The sequence below is a fragment of the Scardinius erythrophthalmus genome, assembly GCF_964197995.2.
Source record: "Scardinius erythrophthalmus genome assembly, chromosome: 5".
Taxonomy (NCBI): domain Eukaryota; kingdom Metazoa; phylum Chordata; class Actinopteri; order Cypriniformes; family Leuciscidae; genus Scardinius; species Scardinius erythrophthalmus.
Genome location: NC_138225.1, coordinates 16,840,300 through 16,865,151, shown reverse-complemented (window position 1 = coordinate 16,865,151; position 24,852 = coordinate 16,840,300). Strand labels below are relative to the sequence as shown.

Below are 24,852 nucleotides of genomic sequence, written 5' to 3'. Positions count from 1 at the left end.
AAAAAACAACAACAACAAAATTCTCTTCAAACTTATAACTTCAAACACTTATAAACTGAAGACATTTTTAAAGATTCTTTAGTTGCATAACCACTGTTTTTGATAACAGCTGTGCAGTATTGCATTGAGTCAACTAACTGCACCTAGAAACGGTATTTCAACCCAGGATGAACAAACTATTCCATAGTTCCTGTGAATTTTGGGGTTTTGCTCCAGACTGCATTTTTAATGTAAACCCTCATGGGGTTGAGGTCAGGGGATTGAGCTGGACAGTGGCCACTCAATTACTTCAATCCTTTTTGTATGAACCCAAGATGTTGCTCGTTTACTTGTGTGTTTGGGGTCGTTGTATTGTTGAAACACCCATTTCAAGGGCATTTTCTCTTCGGAATATAGGACAACAATCTCTTCAAGTATTTTGATGTTTTCAAACTAATCCATGATCCCTAGTATATAATAAATAGGTCCAACACCATAGTATGATAAACATCCCCATGCCATGATTTTTACGGTATGCTTCACTGTCTTGTACAGTGGCTTGACTTCAGTACCTGGGGGTCGCATGACATTCTGTCAATGACCACAAGACCCAAAAAGAACAATTTTACTCTCATCAGTCCACAGAATGTAACACCATTTCTCTTTGGGCCAATCGATGTTTTCCTTGACAAATTTTAAATGATTCTGCACATGCCATTTTTTTCAAAAATGGTGTTTTACGGGGGCTTCTTGCTGATATTGATCAATGGTTTTCTGACTGTAACAGCTTACAGGTATTTTTAGATTAACCTTTGATCTTTCTAGGGGTGAATCTTTGCCTTTCGGACTATTCTTTAATCCGTTTTAACAGTAGACGGTAGTTTTCTTCCGTGTGTTTCAGGTTTTTGTTCATTAAAGCATTTGAGTTCATTTTAGGGGAGCAATTAACAATCAACTTTTTAATCAAATTACGTTGTTCCTCCGAACAAAAACCCCTTTCACACATATAGTCTTTACTGGTTAATTACCAGTAAATTACAGCTGAGATCATGTGTGAACAGCATATTTGTGTATTTACCAGAAAAGTCATTCTGGTAATTTTACTGTAATTTATTCATAATATGAAAACTTTCCACCTAATTCACAACACGTGTATACGTACATGATTTTTTTCTTATTTTGTCACATTTACTGATGTATGACATATAAATATATATGATGAAATATATTTAAGATCTAAGGTTTCAAATTTCACCTTAACATGTTTATAAGGCCACCAAGAGTATGTGATTTTTGCATTTACTGTAAGTGGTTTCAGTTGTTCCTTAATTCTTTTTTGTAAATTTAGAATACATTTTAGAACAAAAGTTATTGATAAATCATGATTTGTTCAAAACGTTTATACGCAGATTTCACGCAGAAATTCAGCATGTGCATGCTTAGTGAATGAGACCCAGTGTGTGGAACGGCCCATATTACTTAACAATTCAGAAGGAAAGACATTTTATAACAATGTTTGAATCATTTGCTTCCCTTTTTCCTTAATACTGGACAATCTATGACATCTGATATTTCACATATTTAATTCTCTAATTACACTCCATTTTTATGGAGTTTATAAATGCTATTATTTTGAACACGCCCCTTCAGTGAATAAGGCAATTAATCAGAGCACGCAACGTCCATGTCATGACTGTTTTTCTATTATCTACAAGTAAATTGTAGATTGTACAGTGGTTCATCAGCTTGCTGTTTTTTTAACACAACATATATTAAACACTGTAAATAAACTTATGTCCACTTTTTTTAACCCCCATGTCAAAATGCAAGCCAACACATGACCATTCTGCTGCAACTGTCTTTGAGCAACAGATCAGCTCTGTCAGTGTTGACCTCATATTGGATCTTAATGAGGAGGCGATAAAAAAACATTTATGTTACAAAATCACATTTTATTGGTGGTTGTTGTTTTTTACATTAAAATATTTAAGCAAAAGATGTGCTTTTTTTCAATCAATGCTTGATTCAATGCATGATTAAATAGAGTTATTGGCCTGAATGTGTTTTTATGATATGATGACCTTTAGTCTGACAATGACAGAGGAACCATCAAACCCTCTTACTTTTATATCATACAAAGTACATAAATACACAGCATATAAAGTCTGAGGAGTGCTCAATGGGTTCAAAGGTGCAATATTATTTGCTGAATTTTCTGACCCAAAAAAAGACATTGATACAGACACGGGTCAATCCTGCTGCTAACCTCGTTTCCCTGAGAACTTACCATCTGCTGTGCTGAACACTTTCAAACTTGACCACAGGTTATACCTACTGTACACTTAAATGTAATATTGTTCACAGCTGCTAAGAGGGGGTTACACATGTATTAGAACAACATATGTTACAACTTGGGGAAAATAGAGATTAATTTCCACTACAGTTCAAAAGATTGTGGTCAGTAATTAAAAAAAAAGAAATTAATAGTTTTATTTAGCAAGGATGCATTAAATTGATCAGAATTGACAGTAAAGACATTTATAATGTTACAAAAAATGTATTTCATATCAGTGCTGCTCTTTTGAACTTTCTATCCATCACAGAATCCTGAAATTTTTTTATCAAGGTTTCCACAAAAATATTAAGAAGCACAACTGTTTTTAATATTGATTATAATAAGAAATGTTTCTAATCAGCATATCGGAATGATTTCTGAAGGATCATGTGACAGTAAAGAGAGTAATGATGCTGAAAATTCAGCTTTGGCATCACAGGAATAAATGTCCTTTTAAAATCATATCATTATAATAAAAAACAATTATTTTAAATTGTAAATTGTAACACAATATTACTGTTTTTACTTTGATCAAATAAATGCAGCTTAATGAGCATAAGACACAATAGAGCACAAGAAAAAAAGAAAAAAAAACTATATTGTATATACTAGCGAATTGCCCCAGTTTTTACATTTTATTAATCTTTATAAACATTTCAAACATTGCCCAGAAAAAAAAGAAACTCAGGGGAAACTTTAGGAAACTCACACCCACTTGACAAGTTGATCAAATATCACACCAAATGTTAACTTTAAAACCCTATTTCCTTCCAAATGATGCTCTCTTTCTAATGTAAATGCTAAATTGTATGTTAATATATATAAATGAGTTTACCTCAGGTTGTGTTTGGGGGATTTTGACCCAGCTTTTATTTTTCCTGAAAAGTCTAGTTAACGTTATCGCATTATACTAAAACTTACTGACTTTACTCAGTCCGGGTATAACTACTTCCCCCATTCCCCCCCCCACCCCCCCACCACCACCACCACCTTCACATTCTTGTTGATCTAAGCTTATGCACCTCAGTTTTCGACCAACAACAACAACAAAAAAAAACATTATTTGTGGGTAATTTGGGCAATTTTTTATAAAATTAAAAAATATTCTGTACAATTTATCACACTAGAGTGCTTTAATGTTTAACCAGGAAGTTAGGCCTTTTTCTCATCGGGAACACCTCAAATGTGACTTTGTCCCATTTTGTACAAAATAAAAGCATTTCAAAACAAACTTCCTTGTTCAACAATAAAACACAGTAGTTTGATAAACAGTACAATTTTTGATACCATATTTTGTTGAACAATGAACAAATGTATCCACAAATAATGATTTTTTCACTCAAAAACTGAGGTGCATAAGCTCAGATCCATGAGGCCTATATGATCAATCAGTTCCAAATAGAAATACAAAACCTGTGCTAACTGAAAGAAAACAAGTTGACAAAAAGAACAATTTTTAAAAGGCTGGTTATTTTTGACCGGGAACACAAAAGGTGTTGCAGGATTTTCGACACAGCTCAAGGGTTAAGGGAACTGAGTCAGACAGAGGTTTATGCATGAAGGCCATGTGAATGGATTCATGGAAAGCAGCTGTTCAAAAACTGATAGGTTTTTCCAGGCCAAACTGGTGGAATGCTTCATGCAGCACCTATTTCATAATTTTGTGTGGCCAATGTGACATCACTAATAAAGAGGGTTTAAAAGTGCACAATTCCAGTGCTCGGGCAGCTGACCAGAGTCAACATGTTCGCCCTCATCCTAGCATCAGTGCTCATCGCTAGCGGTAAGAAATCTCCACACCTGAACAGAAGTGTTCAGGAGATTTAGACCTAATATCCTGCAACATAATGATTAGAGATGTTGTTGTAAAGGTTTTATTCTGAATTTCTACTGCAGCCTTTGGGTGTGGAAAACCACCCATTGAGCCTCTCATCACTCGTGTGGTCAATGGAGAGGAAGCCAGACCCCACAGCTGGCCCTGGCAGGTATGTAGCACCATTTTGTCTGCCTTTATTTCTCATTTCCTCTCATTACTACCCCCGTCTCATAAATAGACACCCTTTCTGCCTTTCTGATTTACTTTCCACACTTTGCCTTTGCATCTGTTCCCTCTCTTTCATTACATTTCATTTCATTTACATTATGCAATTTACAACATTCAAAGCTTACATTTCATCAGTTCATGCATTCCCTGGGAATCAAACCCCTTATTTTGGCATTGCTAGTACAAAGGTCTACTGTTTTAAAAGTATCTAAATTGTATTTGAATGTTTAACATAATAGTACCATGCTTAATTATGTTTCCCATGATTAGATCTCTCTGCAGTATCAGAGCGGTAGCTCATGGTATCACACTTGTGGTGGATCTATCATTGCCGAAAACTGGGTGATGACTGCTGCTCACTGCATCAGGTATAAGAGTCCAAAACAGTGTTCATCTAATATATTAATCTCTGATCAGTGCAGAATCCAATTCCTTTTCAAATGTGTTAAATGTTTTTAACATGAGGAATTCAATAGCTTTCAACTGTATTTTAACCATCATGAATTTTCTCTCCTGTAGTTCTGGGCGCAACTACAGGGTGCATGTTGGTAAGCACGACCTGTCCACATATGAGGACGGCTCAGCGACCATCAGTGCTCAGAAGATCATTGTACATGAGAAATGGAACTCCATGTTTGTGGCTCTTGGGTAAGTATTATACTTTGTAGATCTTTACATAAATTCTGTAGAATTTACCCTTCGGAATAGAAAGGTAAACATGTCTGGTCAATAGTTGATCGAATTCACAGATTTTAAACTCACTGAAATACTTATAGGTTATTAGAGCAAGTATTTTTGTATAACGACCACTATACTGTAAAACTGACTGCTTTTAAAATGACGGGCAAACAATTTTCAAAATAATTATGTTGATATGGCAAACGGTTTTCATATTTTTATTTAGAAATCATAAACACATTGGTTTGAGCAGTGAATAATTTACTGTTTACTGCACTTTATTATTCTTATAGGCTATATAGTGGCCAATGAATCAGAAGGCTCACACATTAAGAGAAAATAGCTTTCTTCTGGGTTGATTATAAAATCAATCACATGATTATGTAAAACTCAAATCAGTTTATATTCATATACAGTACAGTCATCAAGTCATAGGCTATATGGCGTCACATTTTGTGACACTGACTGTGGACTTCAACACAGTGAGTGTAAACAACAGCTCTCACATGTGATTGTGTTCATTCAGAAACGACATTGCCCTGATCAAGTTGTCCCAGCCTGTGACACTGAGTGACACTGTTCATCTGGGCTGCATTCCTCCTGCTGGCTCCGTCCTCCCAAACAACTACCCCTGCTACATTACAGGCTGGGGAAGACTCTCCAGTAAGTGCTTGTGTGCACACAAGACCTGACATAGCCAACACGCTTGTAATAATAACTGAATTGTTTGAATATTCCTAAAGCATAAAACAAACCCTTGCCATGTTTTAGTGTTTATGTGAGGTAATCTGTACAGAACAGTATTAATAAACATACTTTGCTTGTGTCCCAGCTGGAGGCTCTCTTCCTGACAGACTGCAGCAAGCACTGATGCCCGCTGCGGATCACGCTACCTGCTCCAGGTCTGACTGGTGGGGCTCCACCGTCAAGGAATCTATGGTCTGCGCTGGGGGAGACGGCGTTGTCGCTGGCTGCAATGTGAGTAAAGTTATTCGGTCTGTGTCTGTTCAATAGCAAGTAGGCCTATGTTGTGTAGAGCTGCACGATTAATTGCGATCTCATTCTGAGATGACAACGATTCGCCTGTGTCTATTAAACTTTTACAAAAAAATCACACTGGAACATTCAAATTTGCGTTGGTGCTGACTGACCCAGAGAGAGCAGTTATATAGGAATGAAACAGCTTCACAAACAATATCATTATTTATGTGTTACAAATATTTATTTATCACATGTACTGGGATAAAAGTTTATAGTTTGAATAAACACGGATTTGATCAAAATCGAGCCAAATCACCAAGTAACTTCAAGTAACGATTTTGTCGATTGTTACGCCACTCAGATGACCATATAGCGACAAATAATTGAAAAATTACTTTTTTGTCATAGAATCATTCATTTAAGAGATTCATTAAAAATATGGATTCATCCAGTAATGAAATGAGGCTCAGTGGCAGGCTGCTGCAGTTGCCGCGGAGCAGCCAATGAGGCCGCTAGATAGCCTGCTCTAGGTCTGCTAGCTGCTGCACTGCATTGACAATATATAAAAAATTAAGGATAATTTTTTGGCTTCATATCTCGAGAAAAAAATACTTTATCCGTAGTGTAAGCTTACTTACGCAATACGAGAGAATCTCTCGTAAGAGAACTCTGATTAATCACGTCCACTGTAGTGGACGTCATGCATCAATATCAATGGCAAATATTTCAGCTACAATTCATAATTATAATGTGAATATTGTTTTTGAAATGTAAAACTTAAAAACTTAATCTGCAGTGACTTTTTTTACTGTAAATAAATGTATTTGTATTATTAGAATGTAATTTTCATTTACATCGAAAAAAGTCATGTGATTACATAATGTATGACACTTGTAATGCATTACTTATTAGATCAAAAAGTAATCTGATTTCGTAATGCACGTTATTGTAATGCGTTTTTTTACTCATAACATCAAAAAGTAATCTGATTATGTAATGCATGTTACTTGTAATGCGTTTCTTTACTCATAACATCAGAAAAGTAATCTGATTACATAATGCATGTTACTTGTAATGCGTTTCTTTACTCAATATCAAAAAGTAATCTGATTATGTAATGCATGTTACTTGTAATGTGTTTCTTTACTCATAACATCAAAAAGTAATCTGATTACGTAATGCATGTTACTTTTAATGCGTTTCTTTACTTGTTACATCAAAAAGTAATCTGATTAGGTAATGCACATTACTTGTAGTTAATTACTTGTTAGATCAAAAAGTAATCTGATTAGGTAATGCATGTTACAATACATTTCTCGTAACATTAAAACAAATCTGATTACGTAATGCATGTTACTTGTAACATTACTTTACTTGTAACATCAAAAAAGTAATGCATTACCCCCAACACTGATCATTTCAGATGAGATTGAAAAAACGTATCGCTAGGTTTTCTCAGAGGAGGGCTATGATAGAAATGTGCATGTCCATCTTGAACATAATCAGAATTATCAGCTAATAAGGGTAAATATCCATACTCTGGTACACTGGAGGGAGCATCTGAGTGGTTTCCACAGTTGTACCTTGACAGGCTGTAGAGAATTCTGATGGAATCACGTCCTCATGTTCTGATATCAAAGATACGCGAAGTGCAACTTGTATGAAGTTGTATGAAGCCTTTGCAATATTTCGCATTTATATTTTTTGTATTTATATTATAGTTTTCACATGATTTGATATAATTGTATTGATTAGTTTGTTAAATACACATACTATATCTGTTTGATTATTGTATTATATTTAATACAGTATATCTTCAGTTTAAACCATAACCGCATACTGTCCACTCAAGTGGACATCTGAAGATCTCTTTGAAAAAATAGTAAAAAAAAAATGTAAATAAAAATCAAATCTTGTTTTTCATACCCTATAGAGCAATAAAAACACATAGGAAAAAAAATCCTGACTGAGGTTATCATAATTCATGCATGAAAGGGTTCAACAAAATAAATCGTTATTCTCAATTTATCCATCGTGCAGCTCTAATCTTGTGCCACTTCATTTGTGAGACATCTATTTGCTGAAGTTTACAGAGTAACCTAACACAGCTCATTTAAGCAATATCCCTCGGCTCCAGTTAAAGAGCCATATTGCTCCAAATTTGCTTTTATACCATAGTGCAGTAAACAAACAGTTAATATTGAGTAACTTAGGCCTACTTGGCTCCGTCAACAAATATAATATAATTCCAAACGAAGCCACAAAAGCAACCGCGTGTTGTTTTGTTGCTGAATGATTCAGTGTTTTAAACGAATCGGTTGAATGAATTATTTAATGACTCACTCTTAAGCCCTATTCATACAGGACTTGTTTTCCAGGGGGACGTTAGATAAATTCGTCTTTCACACTCGTAGGTTATTAGGCTAGGCTACTAGGCGATTTTAATCGCGTCCGAATCTGCCAAGTCTGTGTTTTCTCACACAACCTCTGTAAAAATTCCATCGCAAATGACCTGTTTTTCGCCAAACTGGTGTTAGTCCTGTCCGAAACTATAGACTAGCTACATGAAATCACAGACGTCGAGTGATAAGAATTGTAACTCATGCGTCTTTTAGAAAAATAGTCCCATCCGAATCTAGACAGAATTCACTTGCCGCCACTTAGGCTACTGACGGAACAAAGTAACTCGCAGAAAGAGTGACTAAAAGCTTTTATGAAAGTTGAATAAAAAAAAATAAAAAAAAGTAACTTAAAAGCTCTTGTGTAAAAAAAGTTTCAAATACCTGGACTATTTTTTTGTATGATAAAAACTGCTCAATGCTTTTATGTGTGAGGACAATATATGGCAATTAGTTAGTAAATTGCTTTTTTGTGAACATGCAGGGTGACTCTGGCGGTCCTCTGAACTGTAAGAACTCTGGCGGCATCTGGGAGGTGCACGGTATTGCCAGCTTCGTTTCTGGTTTGGGCTGTAACACCGTGAGGAAGCCTACTGTTTTCACCCGTGTGTCCTCGTTTAATGACTGGATCGACAAGGTACTATAATGCTTTTGCAGAAATAATATATTCACAACACAACACTGTGTACGATTTAATGGATAATATGCATGCATTGAATATTGAAACTTAGTTAAACTAATAGCCTACAGTTCTTTAAAGGGACAGTTCACCCAAAATGTTTATTCTGTCATCATTTAGCTACTTACTCTCAAGTTGTTTTAAACCTGTATAAGTTTCTTTCTTCTGTTTAACACAAAAGATGATATTTAGAAGAATGTTGGTAACCAGACAATTGGTGGTAACCATTGACTTCCATAGTATTTTTTTATTTTTTCTACAATGGAAGTCAATGGCTACGGTCAACTGTCTGTTCACTGACATTCTTTAAAGTATCTTCTTTTCTGTTTGACAGAAGAAAGTAACTCATACAGGTTTAGAACAAACTGATGGTGAGTAAATGATGCCAAAATGTTAATTTTTGGCTGAACTATCCCTTTAAGTTCTGTCTAAAGCCATTATGGTTTACACATCGTTGAGCTTTGGAAATGACCCAAAGAAATTTAGAGAGATGTGCATTAAACTAATTAATTAGATTTCCTATTTCTCTTTGCTCATTGAAGGTCATGATGAACAATTAAGACGGACCAAGGATGCTGACCTTATTTTAATTCTAAAAAAAAACAACCCACCAAGAAAACATTAAATAAATACATAATTGATCAACTTCTTCCATCAGTTTTCTTTTCCTTACCCACTCTCCCACACTGATTCAATACAAACTGCCAAATGCTTGCCAAAATATTGATCCAAACTCCAATTAGCTGATTGAAAGCTTCTTCTGATTAAGCACCTGAGAGTTTAAGAAAGGCAGCTACTGTATGTTGCATCTGTCAAACATGATGAATGCAGCAGATATGAATGTCAGATATGGTATTTTAAAGATTGCAGTATACCTCAGAGATAGATAATTTGGCCAAATGAGGTGAGGCTATCTATGATCGCTTCCCACTTAAGTGTAGGAGGAAAGGATGATAATCATGACCTACTGACATGCAACAATATCATGTGAAAACAGCACATGATCAGTGCTGATCAGTGCCTAATAAAGAGGGTTTAAAAGTGCACAATTCCAGTGCTCGGGCAGCTGACCAGAGTCAACATGTTTGCCCTCATCCTAGCATCAGTGCTCATCGCTAGCGGTAAGAAGTCTCCACACCTGAACAGAAGTGTTCAGGAGATTTAGACCTAATATCCTGCAACATAATGATTAGAGATGTTGTTGTAAAGGTTTTATTCTGAATTTCTACTGCAGCCTTTGGGTGTGGAAAACCACCCATTGAGCCTCTCATCACTCGTGTGGTCAATGGAGAGGAAGCCAGACCCCACAGCTGGCCCTGGCAGGTATGTAGCACCATTTTGTCTGCCTTTATTTCCCATTTCCTCTTGTTACCACCTCCATCTCACAAACAGCCACCCTTTCTGCCTTTCTGATTTACTTTCCACACTTTGCCTTTGCATCTGTTCCCTCTCTTTCATTACATTTCATTTCATTTACATTATGCAATTTACAACATTCAAAGCTTACATTTCATCAGTTCATGCATTCCCTGGGAATCAAACCCCTTATTTTGGCATTGCTAGTACAAAGGTCTACTGTTTTAAAAGTATCTAAATTGTATTTGAATGTTTAACATAATAGTACCATGCTTAATTATGTTTCCCATGATTAGATCTCTCTGCAGTATCAGAGCGGTAGCTCATGGTATCACACTTGTGGTGGATCTATCATTGCCGAAAACTGGGTGATGACTGCTGCTCACTGCATCAGGTATAAGAGTCCAATACAGTGTTCATCTAATATATTAATCTCTGATCAGTGCAGAATCCAATTCCTTTTCAAATGTGTTAAATGTTTTTAACATGAGGAATTCAATAGCTTTCAACTGGATTTTAGCCATCATGAATTTTCTCTCCTGTAGTTCTGGGCGCAACTACAGGGTGCATGTTGGTAAGCACGACCTGTCCACATATGAGGACGGCTCAGCGACCATCAGTGCTCAGAAGATCATTGTACATGAGAAATGGAACTCCATGTTTGTGGCTCTTGGGTAAGTATTATACTTTGTAGATCTTTAGTAAATTCTGTAGAATTTACCCTTCGGAATAGAAAAGTAAACATGTCTGGTCAATAGTTGATCGAATTCACAGATTTTAAACTCACTGAAATACTTATAGGTTATTAGAGCAAGTATTTTTGTATAACGACCACAATACTGTAAAACTGACTGCTTTTAAAATGACAGGCAAACAATTTTCAAAATAATTATATCCACTTTATTTTTAAATTATGTTGCTTGAAATGGCAAACGGTTTTCATATTTTTATTTAGAAATCATAAACACATTGGTTTGAGCAGTGAATAATTTACTGTTTACTGCACTTTATTATTCTTATAGGCTATATAGTGGCCAATGAATCAGAAGGCTCACACATTAAGAGAAAATAGCTTTCTTCTGGGCTGATTATAAAATCACATGATTATGTAAAACTCAAATCAGTTTATATTCATATACAGTACAGTCATCAAGTCATAGGCTATATGGCGTCACATTTTGTGACACTGACTGTGGACTTCAACACAGTGAGTGTAAACAACAGCTCTCACATGTGATTGTGTTCATTCAGAAACGACATTGCCCTGATCAAGTTGTCCAAGCCTGTGACACTGAGTGACACTGTTCATCTGGGCTGCATTCCTCCTGCTGGCTCCGTCCTCCCAAACAACTACCCCTGCTACATTACAGGCTGGGGAAGACTCTCCAGTAAGTGCTTGTGTGCACACAAGACCTGACATAGCCAACACGCTTGTAATAATAACTGAATTGTTTGAATATTCCTAAAGCATAAAACAAACCATGCCATGATTTATTGTTTATGTGAGGAAATCTGTACAGAACAGTATTAATAAACATACTTTGCTTGTGTCCCAGCTGGAGGCTCTCTTCCTGACAGACTGCAGCAAGCACTGATGCCCGCTGTGGATCACGCTACCTGCTCCAGGTCTGACTGGTGGGGCTCCACCATCAAGGAATTTATGGTCTGCGCTGGGGGAGACGGCGTTGTCGCTGGCTGCAATGTGAGTAAAGTTATTCAGTCTGTGTCTGTTCAATAGCAAGTATCTTGAGTAGAGCTGCACGATTAATTGCGATCTCATTCCGAGATGATAACGATTCGCCTAGCTGTGTCTATTAAACTTTTACAAAAAAATCACACTGGAACATTCAAATTTGCGTTCGTGCTGACTGACCCAGAGAGAGCAGTTCTCTTACGAGATGACTCTCGTGTTGCGTACGTTTAGTGCCCACCCCTACACGATAACACTACCCTCACTGTGTGTCACACTCATCCAAGGTCAAAAACAATAAAGCAGGCTCAAGCCGCCAGACCGCTAAGTGTAAGAACTGTGCCCACTCCCCAGTGTTCACTCTTACACGCAAGGACTACCAATGCAGTGTCCCACAACGCCACAGGGTCCATATCAGTTAAACTGGCTCATGCCGTTCATATTCTGAGTGTTGGAAATGTGCCCGCTGTACAGCGCCCACTCCCGCTTGTGAATATGACTGTATTTGCACCACGCACACACATAGAACCTCAATGTGTGAGCGTGCGCGCTGTCAGTGTGGGGAGTGTAGGTCACGTGTCTGCCTCTCAGCGCACACACTTTGTGAACAGCTCGCAGCGCCGCGTGTCTGTGTCAAAGCAGCTGCCCGCGCTCACGACCGGGGTGCCAGTTACAGAAAAACTGTGCGAAGCACTGTATGCCCCACTCGAAATGAACATGATGAACGAAGTGCGTCGTCATGGCTGGGTCTCCGGGTCCCCGAATATGAGCGAACAGAACCCAGATTTCATTCTACCCCTAGCCATTCACGCAAAAGCGTGGGAAAGTATTCCAGGGGCTTCGAAATGGGTGCTGAATATAGTGAAACAGGGATTCTCGCTACAGTTCGCTCGCAGACCACCGCGCTTCATAGCCCGGGTCGAAACCTCGGTGAATTAGGAAGTATCACACCTACTTTGCACCGAAATAGCGAATTTGCTGAGAAAAGGGGCTGTGGAAACCGTTCCCTTGGCAGAAAGCGAGTCGGGGTTTTACAGCCGTTACTTCTTCTTAGTCCTATCGGGCCTGGCTGGCTTGTGGGACTCCTGAGGCAGCTGATGGGTACCGACGGGCCAAGCGGACTGCAGCCCGGGTGGTTGTGGAGGCAAAAACTCGGGCCTGGGAGGAGTTCGGTGAGGCCATGGAGAAGGACTATCGGCTGGCCTCGAAGAGATTCTGGCAAACCGTCCGGCGCCTCAGGAAAGGGAAGCAGTGCCCTACCAACGATGTTTACAGTGGAGGAGGGCAGCTGTTGACCTCGACTGGGGATATCACCGGACGGTGGAAGGAATACTTCGAGGATCTCCTCAATCCCGCCGTCACGTCTTCCATTGAGGAAGCAGAGGCTGAGGGCTTGGAGGCGGACCCGTCCATCACCCAAGCTGAAGTCACCGAGGTAGTCAAGAAACTCCGCGGTGGCAAGGCACCGGGGGTGGATGAGATCCGCCCTGAGTACCTCAAGTCTCTGGATGTTGTGGGGCTGTCTTGGCTGACACGCCTCTGCAGCATCGCGTGGCGGTCGGGGACAGTGCCCTTGGATTGGCAGACCGGGGTGGTGGTCCCTCTTTTCAAGAAGGGGGACCGGAGGGTGTGCTCCAACTATAGGGGGATCACACTTCTCAGCCTCCCTGGGAAAGTCTATGCCAGGGTACTGGAGAGGAGAATCCGGCCGATAGTAGAACCTCGGATTCAGGAGGAACAGTGTGGTTTTCGTCCCGGTCGTGGAACACTGGACCAGCTCTATACCCTCTACAGGGTGCTGGAGGGCTCATGGGAGTTTGCCCAACCAATCCACATGTGTTTTGTGGATTTGGAGAAGGCATTCGACTGTGTCCCTCGTGGCATCTTGTGGAGGGTGCTCTGGGAGTATGGGGTCCGGGGCCCTTTGCTAAGGGCTATCCGGTCCCTGTACGACCGGAGTAGGAGCTTGGTTCGTATTGCCAGCAGTAAGTCAGACTTGTTCCCGGTGCGTGTTGGACTCCGGCAGGGCTGCCCTTTGTCGCCGGTTCTGTTCATAATTTTTATGGACAGAATTTCTAGGCGCAGCCAGGGGCCGGAGGGGGTCAGGTTTGGGGACCACACGATTTCATCTCTGCTCTTTGCGGATGATGTGGTCGTGTTGGCCTCATCAAACCAGGACCTCCAGCATGCACTGGGACGGTTTGCAGTCGAGTGTGAAGCGGCTGGGATGAGAATCAGCACCTCCAAATCCGAGGCCATGGTCCTCAGTCGGAAAAGGGTGGCTTGCCCGCTTCAGGTTGGTGGAGAGTTCCTGCCTCAAGTGGAGGAGTTCAAGTATCTCGGGGTCTTGTTCACGAGTGAGGGAAGGATGGAACGGGAGATTGACAGACGGATCGGTGCAGCTTCTGCAGTAATGCGGTCGCTGTACCGATCTGTCGTGGTGAAGAAGGAGCTGAGCCGCAAGGCGAAGCTCTCGATTTACCGGTCAATCTACATTCCTACTCTCACCTATGGTCATGAGCTTTGGGTCATGACCGAAAGGACAAGATCCCGGATACAAGCGGCCGAAATGAGCTTTCTCCGCAGGGTGGCTGGGCGCTCCCTTAGAGATAGGGTGAGAAGCTCGGTCACTCGGGAGGAGCTCAGAGTAGAGCCGCTGCTACTCCACATTGAGAGGGGTCAGTTGAGGTGGCTCGGGCATCTTTTCCGGATGCCTCCTGGACGCCTTCCTGGGAAGGTGTTCCGGGCATGTCCCACCGGGAGGAGACCCCAGGGAAGACCTAGGACACACTGGAGAGACTATGTCTCCCGGCTGGCCTGGGAACCCCTCGGTGTCCCCCCGGAAGAGCTGGAGGAAGTGTCGAGGAAGAGGGAAGTCTGGGCATCCCTGCTTAGACTGCTGCTCCCGCGACCCGGCCCCGGATAAGCGGTAGAAGATGGATGGATGGATGCATGCATGGATACTTCTTCTTAGTACCAAAGAAGGATGACGGGCTCCGCCCTATACTGGATCTTAGACACTTGAACAGAGCGCTGATGAAGCGCTCGTTCAAAATGATTACAACCAGACAAATTTTCGCTCGAATTAGATCCGGGGACTGGTTTATATCAGTGGATCTGAAGGATTTCCAGATCCAAATAGCAGCCCGTCACAGGCCGTTCTTGAGGTTCACCTTCGAGGGCCAGGCTTATCAGTACACCGTTCTTCCCTTCGGCCTGTCTTTGGCACCTCGTACATTTACGAAGTGCATGGACACGGCGCTTGCGCCCCTCAGACGAAGGGGCGTGAGAGTCCTGAACTACCTGGACGACTGGCTAATTTTAGCACAGTCAAAAGAAGAATTGGTGTTACACAGAACACTACTGCTGACCCATCTCGAGCAGTTGGGTCTCAGAGTCAACTGGACCAAAAGCGTTCTACTCCCCAGCCAGAAAATCTCCTTTCTGGGGATAGATCTGGACTCCAGCTGTATGGGCGCGCGCCTGACACAGGAACGCGCGGCAGTGATACAGCGCCTGGCGGCGACATTAACTGTGGGGAAATATCTCCCCCTCAGAGTGTTCCAGAGGATGATGGGTCTCATGGCCTCAGCCTCATCGGTACTGCAGCTGGGTTTGATGAACTTAGACCCGCTAAAAGGTGAGGTAACGGTGGTTCTTTCTTTCCTACAAGAGCTGTTGGACAGCGGGAGAACCCCTTCCACGCTAAAAGTATATGTGGCGGCCATAGCAGTGTTAACAAACCCGAACCGTTTGAACCACAGCACACGGTGGAGTTAAAATACCTATTGTTTAAAACCGCTTTTCTGCTGGCACTGGCCTCAGTAAAACGGGTGGGCGACCTGCACGCGCTTTCAGTAAGCGCTACGTGCTTGGAATTTGGGCCTAATGACTCTAAAGTCATCCTCAAACCAAGACACGGTTATGTCCCTAAAGTGCTTACGACTCCCTTCAGAGTGCAAGTTATCTCCCTATCGGCCCTCCCTATGTCTGATAGTGAGGCAGGGGTTAACCTTCTCTGCCCGGTGGGGCATAAAGGATTTATGTAGAGCGCTCCGCCGCCTTCAGGCAATCAGAGCAGCTTTTCGTTTCGTTCGGTGGCCCTTCTAGGGCTAGCCATCTCAAAACAGACCCTGTCCAGATGGATAGTGGATGCTTTCACGTCAGCTTATGCATCCAAGTGTCTAAACTGCCCTTTAAGGGTAAGGGCCCACTTGACTAGAGGTATGGCCTCGTCGTGGGCATGGCCAAGTGGGGTTTCTATCCATGACATCTGTATGGCAGCAGGCTGGGCCTCGCTGTCTACATTTGTAAGGTTTTATAACCTGGAAGTACCCGCATTACAGGCCAGACTGCTCTTAGTCTGATAATGCTATATTAACGTTGTCTACCCAACTCAGTTTGATTAGACTGTTGATATACTGCAAGTCCTGTGGCCCATGCAGTTTAAGGTGGTCATACTGCCTTAACTGTATAGATATACGTTAATGCACCTATCTCATAACACCGAGTCGTCCCGCCCTGTTAAGCCGTTGTGTTCTCTTCACTTTACATGAGCCCCGGGCCACTGCCCTTGGGGCGTAAATGTTTAAAATTCAGCACGCAAGGTGTTTTACATAGGGTTCCCGTAGCGTAAGCTAAACTTACGCAACACGAGAGTACTCTCGTAAGAGAACGACACTCGGTTACTAACGTAACCTCGGTTCTCTCTAGAGAGGGAACGAGTGTTGCATAGCCTGCCGTACTTGTGCTGCACTTTGGTTTTGCTTCTAGTCGACTGAAATCACTTGTGCAACCTGTGCGGGTTTTTTTTATAGGCTAAGCCACACCCTGTTACACACACAACCGGTTGCAGCAGTTGCCGCAGAGCAGCCAATAGGCGCGCGAGCCGTCTCGCCTATGTCTGCCTGCTGCAGCAAATGTGTTTTACATTCTAAAAATTAAAGGATAATTTTTTGCTTCAGTATTCTCGAGAAAAGGAGTTTTCCCGTACCGTAAGCTAAACTTACGCAACACTCGTTCCCTCTCTAGAGTGAACCGAGGTTACGTTAGTAAACGAGTGTCGTTATGAAACAGCTTCACAAACAGTCTTTTCAACATCACGATATCGTTATTTCTGTGTTACAAATATTTATTTATCACATGTACTGGGATAAAAGTTTATAGTTTGAATAAACACGGATTTGATCAAAATCGAGCAAAATCACCAAGTAACTTCAAATAACGATTTTGTCGATTGTTACGCCACCCAGATGACCATATAACGACAAATAACTGAAAAATTACTTTTTTTGTCATAGAATCATTCATTTAAGAGATTCATTAAAAATACAGATTCACCCAGTAACGAAACCATAGGCCTACTTTCACTCAGATTAATTGAACAATTTAAATGGACTGCAGCAATTAACATTTAGTCAGAACAATTACATTTTATTTTGTTTAGTTGTCAGTTCAGAATCGAGGGAGAATCTGATCTCAGTTAAAACAAAATTAAACAAAATAAATCGTTATTCTCAATTTATCCATCGTTCAGCTCTAATCTTGTGCCACTTCATTTGTGAGACATCTATTTGATGAAGTTTACAGAGTAATTTAAAGGCACAATATGTAACTTTTTTGCTTTAAAATTAGCAAAAATCACTATATCTACGTCATATATTTTTTTTAGTTGTGTACTTACATTATCCCAAATGTTTCCAACAACTTTCAAACCAGGAGAAATTTTAATTTAATTTTTAGACACGGCACGTTTCTTTATTTCCGTTTTGTCGCAGTCAATGGCGTCATATCCGCGTTGTCCCTGGTTTCCGCCTATGGTTTCCGCTCGTACTGCCATGGTAACCAGAGCTATGAGCAGAGCCCTCTGATTAACCAAAGCGACAGACGCAGACAACTGTGGAGTTCGCAATGTCTATTTGCACGCTGTTGTTGTTTCGTTCAAACATTACGGACCATGGCAAGCAGACTTTGGATAAAAAAGGAGAACTAAAACGAGAATCAATATCAGCGCTGTGTTTTCGAGATGCCGAGAGCTCCCATAGACAGTATATAAACGAGAGCTCAACGTCCGAGACTTCGACCGCTCCTACATGTACTTATTAAACAGGTGAGCACATTTACATAAAACTATCTTATATAGTTCAATAATGATAAAATGTTAGAATATGATCTGTATGTTATTCTAATGTTGATCTAGCTTACTGCTAGTCTCAAACAGACAAACCAAGACATACTTTTCAACACACTGGCGAAAAATTCCATACTGTACGTTTAACGCAACTCATTTAAGCAATATCCCTCGGCTCCAGCAAAAGAGCCATGTTGCTCCAAATTTGCTTTTATACCATAGTGCAGTAAACAAACAGTTTGAGTAACTTACTTGGCTCCGTCAACAAATTATAGGCTATATAATTCCAAACGAAGCCACAAAAGCAACCGCGTGTTGTTTTGTTACTGAATGATTCAGTATTGTAAACGAATCGGTTGAATGAATTATTTAATGACTCACTCTTAAGCCCTATTCATACTGGACTTGTTTTCCAGGGGGACGTTAGATAAATTCGTCTTTCACACTCATAGGTTATTAGGCTAAGCTGATTTTAGTCGCGTCCGAATCTGCCAAGTCTGTGTTTTCTCACACAACCTCTGTAAAAAATCCATCGCAATTTATCTGTTTTTCGCCAAACTGGTGTTGGTCCTGTCCGAATCTATAGACTAGCTACATGAAATCACAGACGTCGAGTGATAAGAATTGTAACTCATGCGTCTTTTAGAAAAATAGTCCCATCCGAATCTAGACATAAGTAACTTTCCGCCACTAGGCTACTCGCAGAAAGCTTTTATGAAATTTGAATACTAAAAAAAAAAGTCACTTAAAAGCTCTTGTGTAAAAAAAGTCAATCAAATTCAAATACCTGGACTATTTTTTGTATGATAAAAACTGCTCGATGCTTTTGTGTGTGAGGACTGAGGACAATATATGACAATTAGTTAGTTAGTAAATTGCTTTTTTGTGAACATGCAGGGTGACTCTGGCGGTCCTCTGAACTGTAAGAACTCTGGCGGCATCTGGGAGGTGCACGGTATTGCCAGCTTCGTTTCTGGTTTGGGCTGTAACACCGTGAGGAAGCCTACTGTTTTCACCCGTGTGTCCTCGTTTAATGACTGGATCGACAAGGTACTATAATGCTTTTGCAGAAATAATATATTCACAACACAACACTGTGTACGATTTAATGGATAATATGCATGCATTGCATATTGAAATTTAGTTAAACTACAGTTCTTTAAAGGGACAGTTCACCCAAAACTTTAATTCTGTCATCATTTAGCTACTTACTCTCAAGTTGTTTTAAACCTGTATAAGTTTCTTTCTTCTGTTTAACACAAAAGATGATATTTAGAAGAATGTTGGTAACCAGACAATTGGTGGTAACCATTGACTTCCATAGTATTTTTTTTTTGTCCTACAATGGAAGTCAATGGCTACGGTCAACTGTCTGTTCACTGACATTCTTCACTGACATTCTGAGTATCTTCTTTTCTGTTTGACAGAAGAAAGTAACTCATACAGGTTTGGAACAAACTGATGGTGAGTAAATGATACCAAAATGTTCATTTTTGGCTGAACTATCCCTTTAAGTTCTGTCTAAAGCCATTATGGTTTACACATCGTTCAGCTTTGGAAATGACCCAAAGAAATTTAGAGAGATGTGCATTAAAAGAATTAATTAGATTTCCTATTTCTCTTTGCTCATTGAAGGTCATGATGAACAATTAAGACGGACCAAGGATGCTGACCTTATTTTAATTCCAAAAAAAACAACCCACCAAGAAAACATTAAATAAATACATAATGGTTCAACAAGGGATCAACTCCTTCCATCAGTTTTCTTTTCCTTACCCACTCTCCCACACTGATTCAACACAAACTACCAAATGCTTGCCAAAATATTGATCCAAACTCCAATTAGCTGATTGAAAGCTTCTTCTGATTAAGCACCTGAGAGTTTAAGGAAGGCAGCTACTGTATGTTGCATCTGTCAAACATGATGAATGCAGCAGATATGAATGTCAGATATGGTATTTTAAAGATTGCAGTATACCTCAGAGATAGATCATTTGGCCAAAGGAGGTGAGGCTATCTATGATCGCTTCCCACTCAAGTGTAGGAGGAAAGGATGATAATCATGACCTACTGACATGCAACAATATCATGTGAAAACAGCACATGATCAGGGATCTGTGGGTTTAAATAAAAATGGGTATTTTTCATGGCCAAATTCTTAAACATAATTTAAAGATAGTGTTAGTGGAAAAATAAAACTGCGTCTGTTAAGGAAAACAGATGAGTTTAGTTTTTGAGTGTTACACTCATTTATGTGATTAGATGGATGCTTATGTATGTTACCTGGTTTTGCTCCACATGAGACTTAATGAAATTCTGAAATTCAAAAAGAGTATGGGGAACAAGGATTGCCTGTTGGCTGTTTTGTGACGCAAGGTGTAAAAATAAATCTCCATAATTATTTCTCATTCCTGGTTTTCTACAAGGCATAAAAATTCAAATTAGAGATAGGAAACTCTTTGCTTCTATATCTCAAAGAGTGACATTCGGGTGAAGCTTTTCTCTCTGCAGTACTCCTAATGGCTCCATGGGGACTCCTGACTCGTTATTGGTAAACCATAAAGGAATCATTTAATAGCTGCTCTAAACTGCATTCTTCAGTACAAATGACTTTTATATTGTATTACATTTATAAAGGAGCACGCAAAACAGCAATAACACACAGAACTGTGACCACCATAGACATTGAAAGGGGTTCGCACATCTTTTTTTTTTTTTCTTCAGTGACTAATTCCTCAATTTACATACATTAGTCCGCCACATAATAGACCATGGTTCTAAACTGGGGCCCGGGACCCACTTTTAGATCCCACTAAACTTTCAAGGGGGCCATTCAATGAAAGAAAAATGTAAAAATAATTATTTTAATCATTTAATTCAATTTTAGCAGATTATGTGGAATCTATATATATCGCTATCTGGAACAATTTCAAGAAACCCGCTTTTGTATTTTTATCCCTTTAACATGTTGTTGTTGTTTTTAATTAGTCATGCATAATAAGTTGAATCAACAGCCAGCTCCAACAATACTGAATATTTGGTTACAGCCTTAAATATACACGTGTACATTTTAAAGGCTGATAAAATGATTTATCTTTAAACACGAAGCAGTTCCCTCCCGACTCCACCCAAGCCTGCCTCCGAGTCCGGACAGTGCAGGGACATTCACGTCACCTGGGATCGCACGCGTTGTCATTGGTTAACGGAGTTTAACGTTTGTTTTCGTTCTCAGGACAACACCACAATGACAACCACGCCTACAAGGCACAGTCAGGGTCAGGCAGTGACTGCAGGGAGGCTGAGCTCTAAGCTGCTCTGAATAATGCCACTTCATCTGCATATTAGCCACACTCGAAAAGTAAACATTGCGTAAGTAAATGACTGATGAGATCTCCGAGCAGCTGACGCTTCAAATCAACCGGATTCTGAATGCTGAACGCGGTCAGACACGGACCCGTCTGTTTCGACGTCTCTTGCTGAGCGAAAACTTTTTGATCTGACTGCACATCAGGGCATCAGCTCATTTGACTTGTTTCTTGTAATTAGAAGTACTTGGCAATGCCAGTGTAAAAGATGCGGGTAAGTTCAATTTGCAAAAGCAGCATCGCCATAACAGCAGAATTTACGATCGGGATGAATAGAGAAACTGCAGCGCGGCGCCAGACGGGTTGCATCGCATTGTTTTGAATGGAGAACCATCTTCTCATCTTATAAACAGGCAAGTTTGTCCTTTATTGCTTATGTAAAAATGTTGTAAAGTCTTGGATAGCCTAACCATTTTCTTACTCATTTGAATAGTCTTATCTGCTGTAGCCTATTCAGCAGCAGTCAGCTGTTGTGCTTCCACATAGTGTTGGACAGACAAGTGTTTCATTGTTCCCCTCATGTTTCATTTAGGGGGGTAGGGCTGTTTTTCTCAAACTAGTGCTTCAATTAGTTCTTTATAACGCTGGTAGCCTACATTGTGATTTTGTTTTTGAAAAGCTGGATGTCAGCTTGAATGGTTTTTATATAACCGAAATATGAATCATTTTGCTTATATTTATTTATTTATTAATGAACACCCTATTTTTGAGAAGAAAACAACAATAATTGAAACTATTTACCCTGAGGACCATATCACTATTTGAGTGGACCTATAATAGAAGTATATTAAATTGACATTATCATGAGTTATCTCATGCTGCACTGTAGTGCTGTGAACACTTGGCAACTTCTTTGCAGTTCCTCAAATAGATATGCTCAAATATATATCCTGGCCATGCAAACATGTTGTTTCATCTGGAACCGAAGCACAGAGGCATATATGCATACTGCCCACAATAAGGTCAGCAAAATAAGATGTTTCATGCGTCTTTCTTTCTTTGCATTTCAAAGCAAACTGACAAAAAGAGCAATCACACTTGTATTTGTGGGTGGTTTTATTTGAGCTCTTTATGTCAACTTTTCACCTCTCTCATTTGACATAACTGTCATCTCATCAATAAAATTGGAGGCGTTGAGATGGTGTAAAAATTAGCATCCATCCAGTCTCCAAACTCCTTGTCTTGTGTAGGATTGCACGGAAAATGATGTTGTTTTGTTATTATTTATTTGTAGTCCTATTAAAACAAAGCAAAATAAGAAACAATCAAGTAAATATTAAACAAACAAATACAATCATGCCATAGTATTGTTTGTAAACAAATATCCATGTATGAATCAGGAAGGCAGCAGTATTCCTAAATCAGATCCCTAATGTTCATGTTAGACTGTGGCTCATCAATTGCTTTCAGCTTGTTATTGATCAGAATGTCACTGATTCTGACTAGCTCAGCTAAGCCTAACTACAGAATACACAGTATGTACGTCATAGTGCAGTTTACATTTTCAGACCTATTACATCAATGGGACCATTTTTCCACGAGGAGAAGTTAGACATTATGTCCTCTCTACAGAATGATCTGGTTTGCATGCAAATAGTGTTTAAACAAGCTCTACTGTACTATCAGCCAGGTCTGCATTATTCAACAGAATATGCATACAGAGCTGTGATAATAGGATTAGAGAGGGGAGGGTATTTGTATCTGGGGAGGCACTTTAAAACATATTGGAAGTAAAATGATATTGTGCCCTCGTTCCTCAAACAGAGAGTTTGATGTTCATCAGTCTTGCCCATGTGTCGTCTCACTTCAAGCCGGGGCTCTTAACTTGAGTTTGATGTGAGTGGAATTGCTCTGGATTGTCTATATAAACTGACCCTCTAACAGTAATTTGAGCTCTGAACAGAGAACTGACCTAGGGTAGAGAAAACAACTGGTTAGAAACAGATTCAACATGATGAACCATCTTGGTTTAGATACATGGATGTTTAAATGTGTAGTATATACAAGTATACTTGTAGTATAGTTGTACTTAGTAGTACTTTTTATTATTGTTTAAACTTGAATTACAATTTCTAAATTAAGTTTCAAGATTTGGAAAACTTGTGAATTTAGAAAAGAATTCAAAACATTTTTATTGGTGGTCTCATGGCCTTTGGATCCCATTGTATGTATGTTTTTTTATTAGTGAGTAAATTTATAGATTTTTTAAAATCTCGATTATACATTGTTACATTAAGAAAATGTTTTCTCTGTTTTTCAGGAATCATTCAGAGGCTAAGGATGTTTCCCTAGGGATCTGGCTAACACAGTCCGCCTTTGCAGAGATGCAAACCTTTGATCAGTAGATCACTCTTACTCACCGAAGGACCAGATGGTGTTGTTGGCTCTTTCAAGAATCATGTAAAATGGCAGCAGAAATTGAAACACAGTAACCCATTGAGATGAACTGTGATTTCATGTGTCTTCCCCATTCTTGAACATCAGATCCCTGAGGTCAACTCACCATGGAGACAGAACTAAGAGCTGGGCTGTCTGCAGCTGCCATAGTGGCCATTGTGTGTAACTCAGTAGTAGCTGTGCTTATTCTCATTCTCTTTGTTATACTTTACAAGGCCTGCAAAATTCCCTCCTGTCCGGAAAGGGCTCCGGTGCTGGCAGAGACTCGGGAGCCACGGATAACTGAGCAAAAATACTTATTAACTGCAGCGTGAAACTGAAAAACGTGAACACAGGGCTGCTGCTTAAATTCACTGGGGCTTGAAGAATCTTTTTATGGTTAAGGCCCCTTCTTCCCTATATTTAGGGTCCAGAGGAGCGCTTTTCGTCACAGGGCCCAGGGCATTTCTGATTGTCCCGCTAAATGTGAAATGAACATGTTAAATGTTCATTTGCATGCAAAGTTACCCATCAAACATCTAAAATGCTTGATTCACTTGTGGTTTTACTTTGTTGCATCTTTTTACTATTTATATTTGTACAATTCTCTTTGCTTACTCTATGGTAAATCTGTCAAAAATCATGCTTTGTCAATTGGTGAAAGACTAAAATATTTGTATGAATGCAGAGCTTGTGTTGAGATGCATGTAATGCATTTCACTATTTTAACATGTTTTATACTAAAATAAAATGTCATAGAGACTCGCTGGTCATTTGTTTTTGTTTTTGTCTGAAATTAAGGATGAAACAAAGTTATAGATCATGCACACTGAAATCAAT

General features: G+C 39.8%; 2 protein-coding genes across 2 annotated transcripts; both read left to right on the top strand.

The window, feature by feature from the left end:
* Positions 1–4,057: 4,057 nt before the first annotated feature.
* LOC308690338 (chymotrypsin-like elastase family member 2A) lies at positions 4,058–9,655 on the top strand (the record flags this gene model as incomplete). Its single annotated transcript, XM_081364742.1, has 8 exons — positions 4,058–4,097; positions 4,211–4,299; positions 4,629–4,726; positions 4,878–5,006; positions 5,563–5,699; positions 5,869–6,014; positions 8,901–9,053; positions 9,638–9,655. The coding sequence occupies 8 exons, from the start codon at positions 4,058–4,060 to the stop codon at positions 9,653–9,655; spliced, it is 810 nt and encodes a 269-aa protein (XP_081220868.1).
* Positions 9,656–10,092: 437 nt separating this feature from the next.
* LOC308690215 (chymotrypsin-like elastase family member 2A) lies at positions 10,093–20,026 on the top strand. Its single transcript, XM_081364556.1, has 8 exons — positions 10,093–10,216; positions 10,330–10,418; positions 10,748–10,845; positions 10,997–11,125; positions 11,703–11,839; positions 12,008–12,153; positions 19,169–19,321; positions 19,907–20,026. The coding sequence occupies exons 1-8, from the start codon at positions 10,177–10,179 to the stop codon at positions 19,922–19,924; spliced, it is 810 nt and encodes a 269-aa protein (XP_081220682.1). The 5' UTR covers positions 10,093–10,176; the 3' UTR covers positions 19,925–20,026.
* The last annotated feature ends 4,826 nt before the right edge of the window (positions 20,027–24,852 follow it).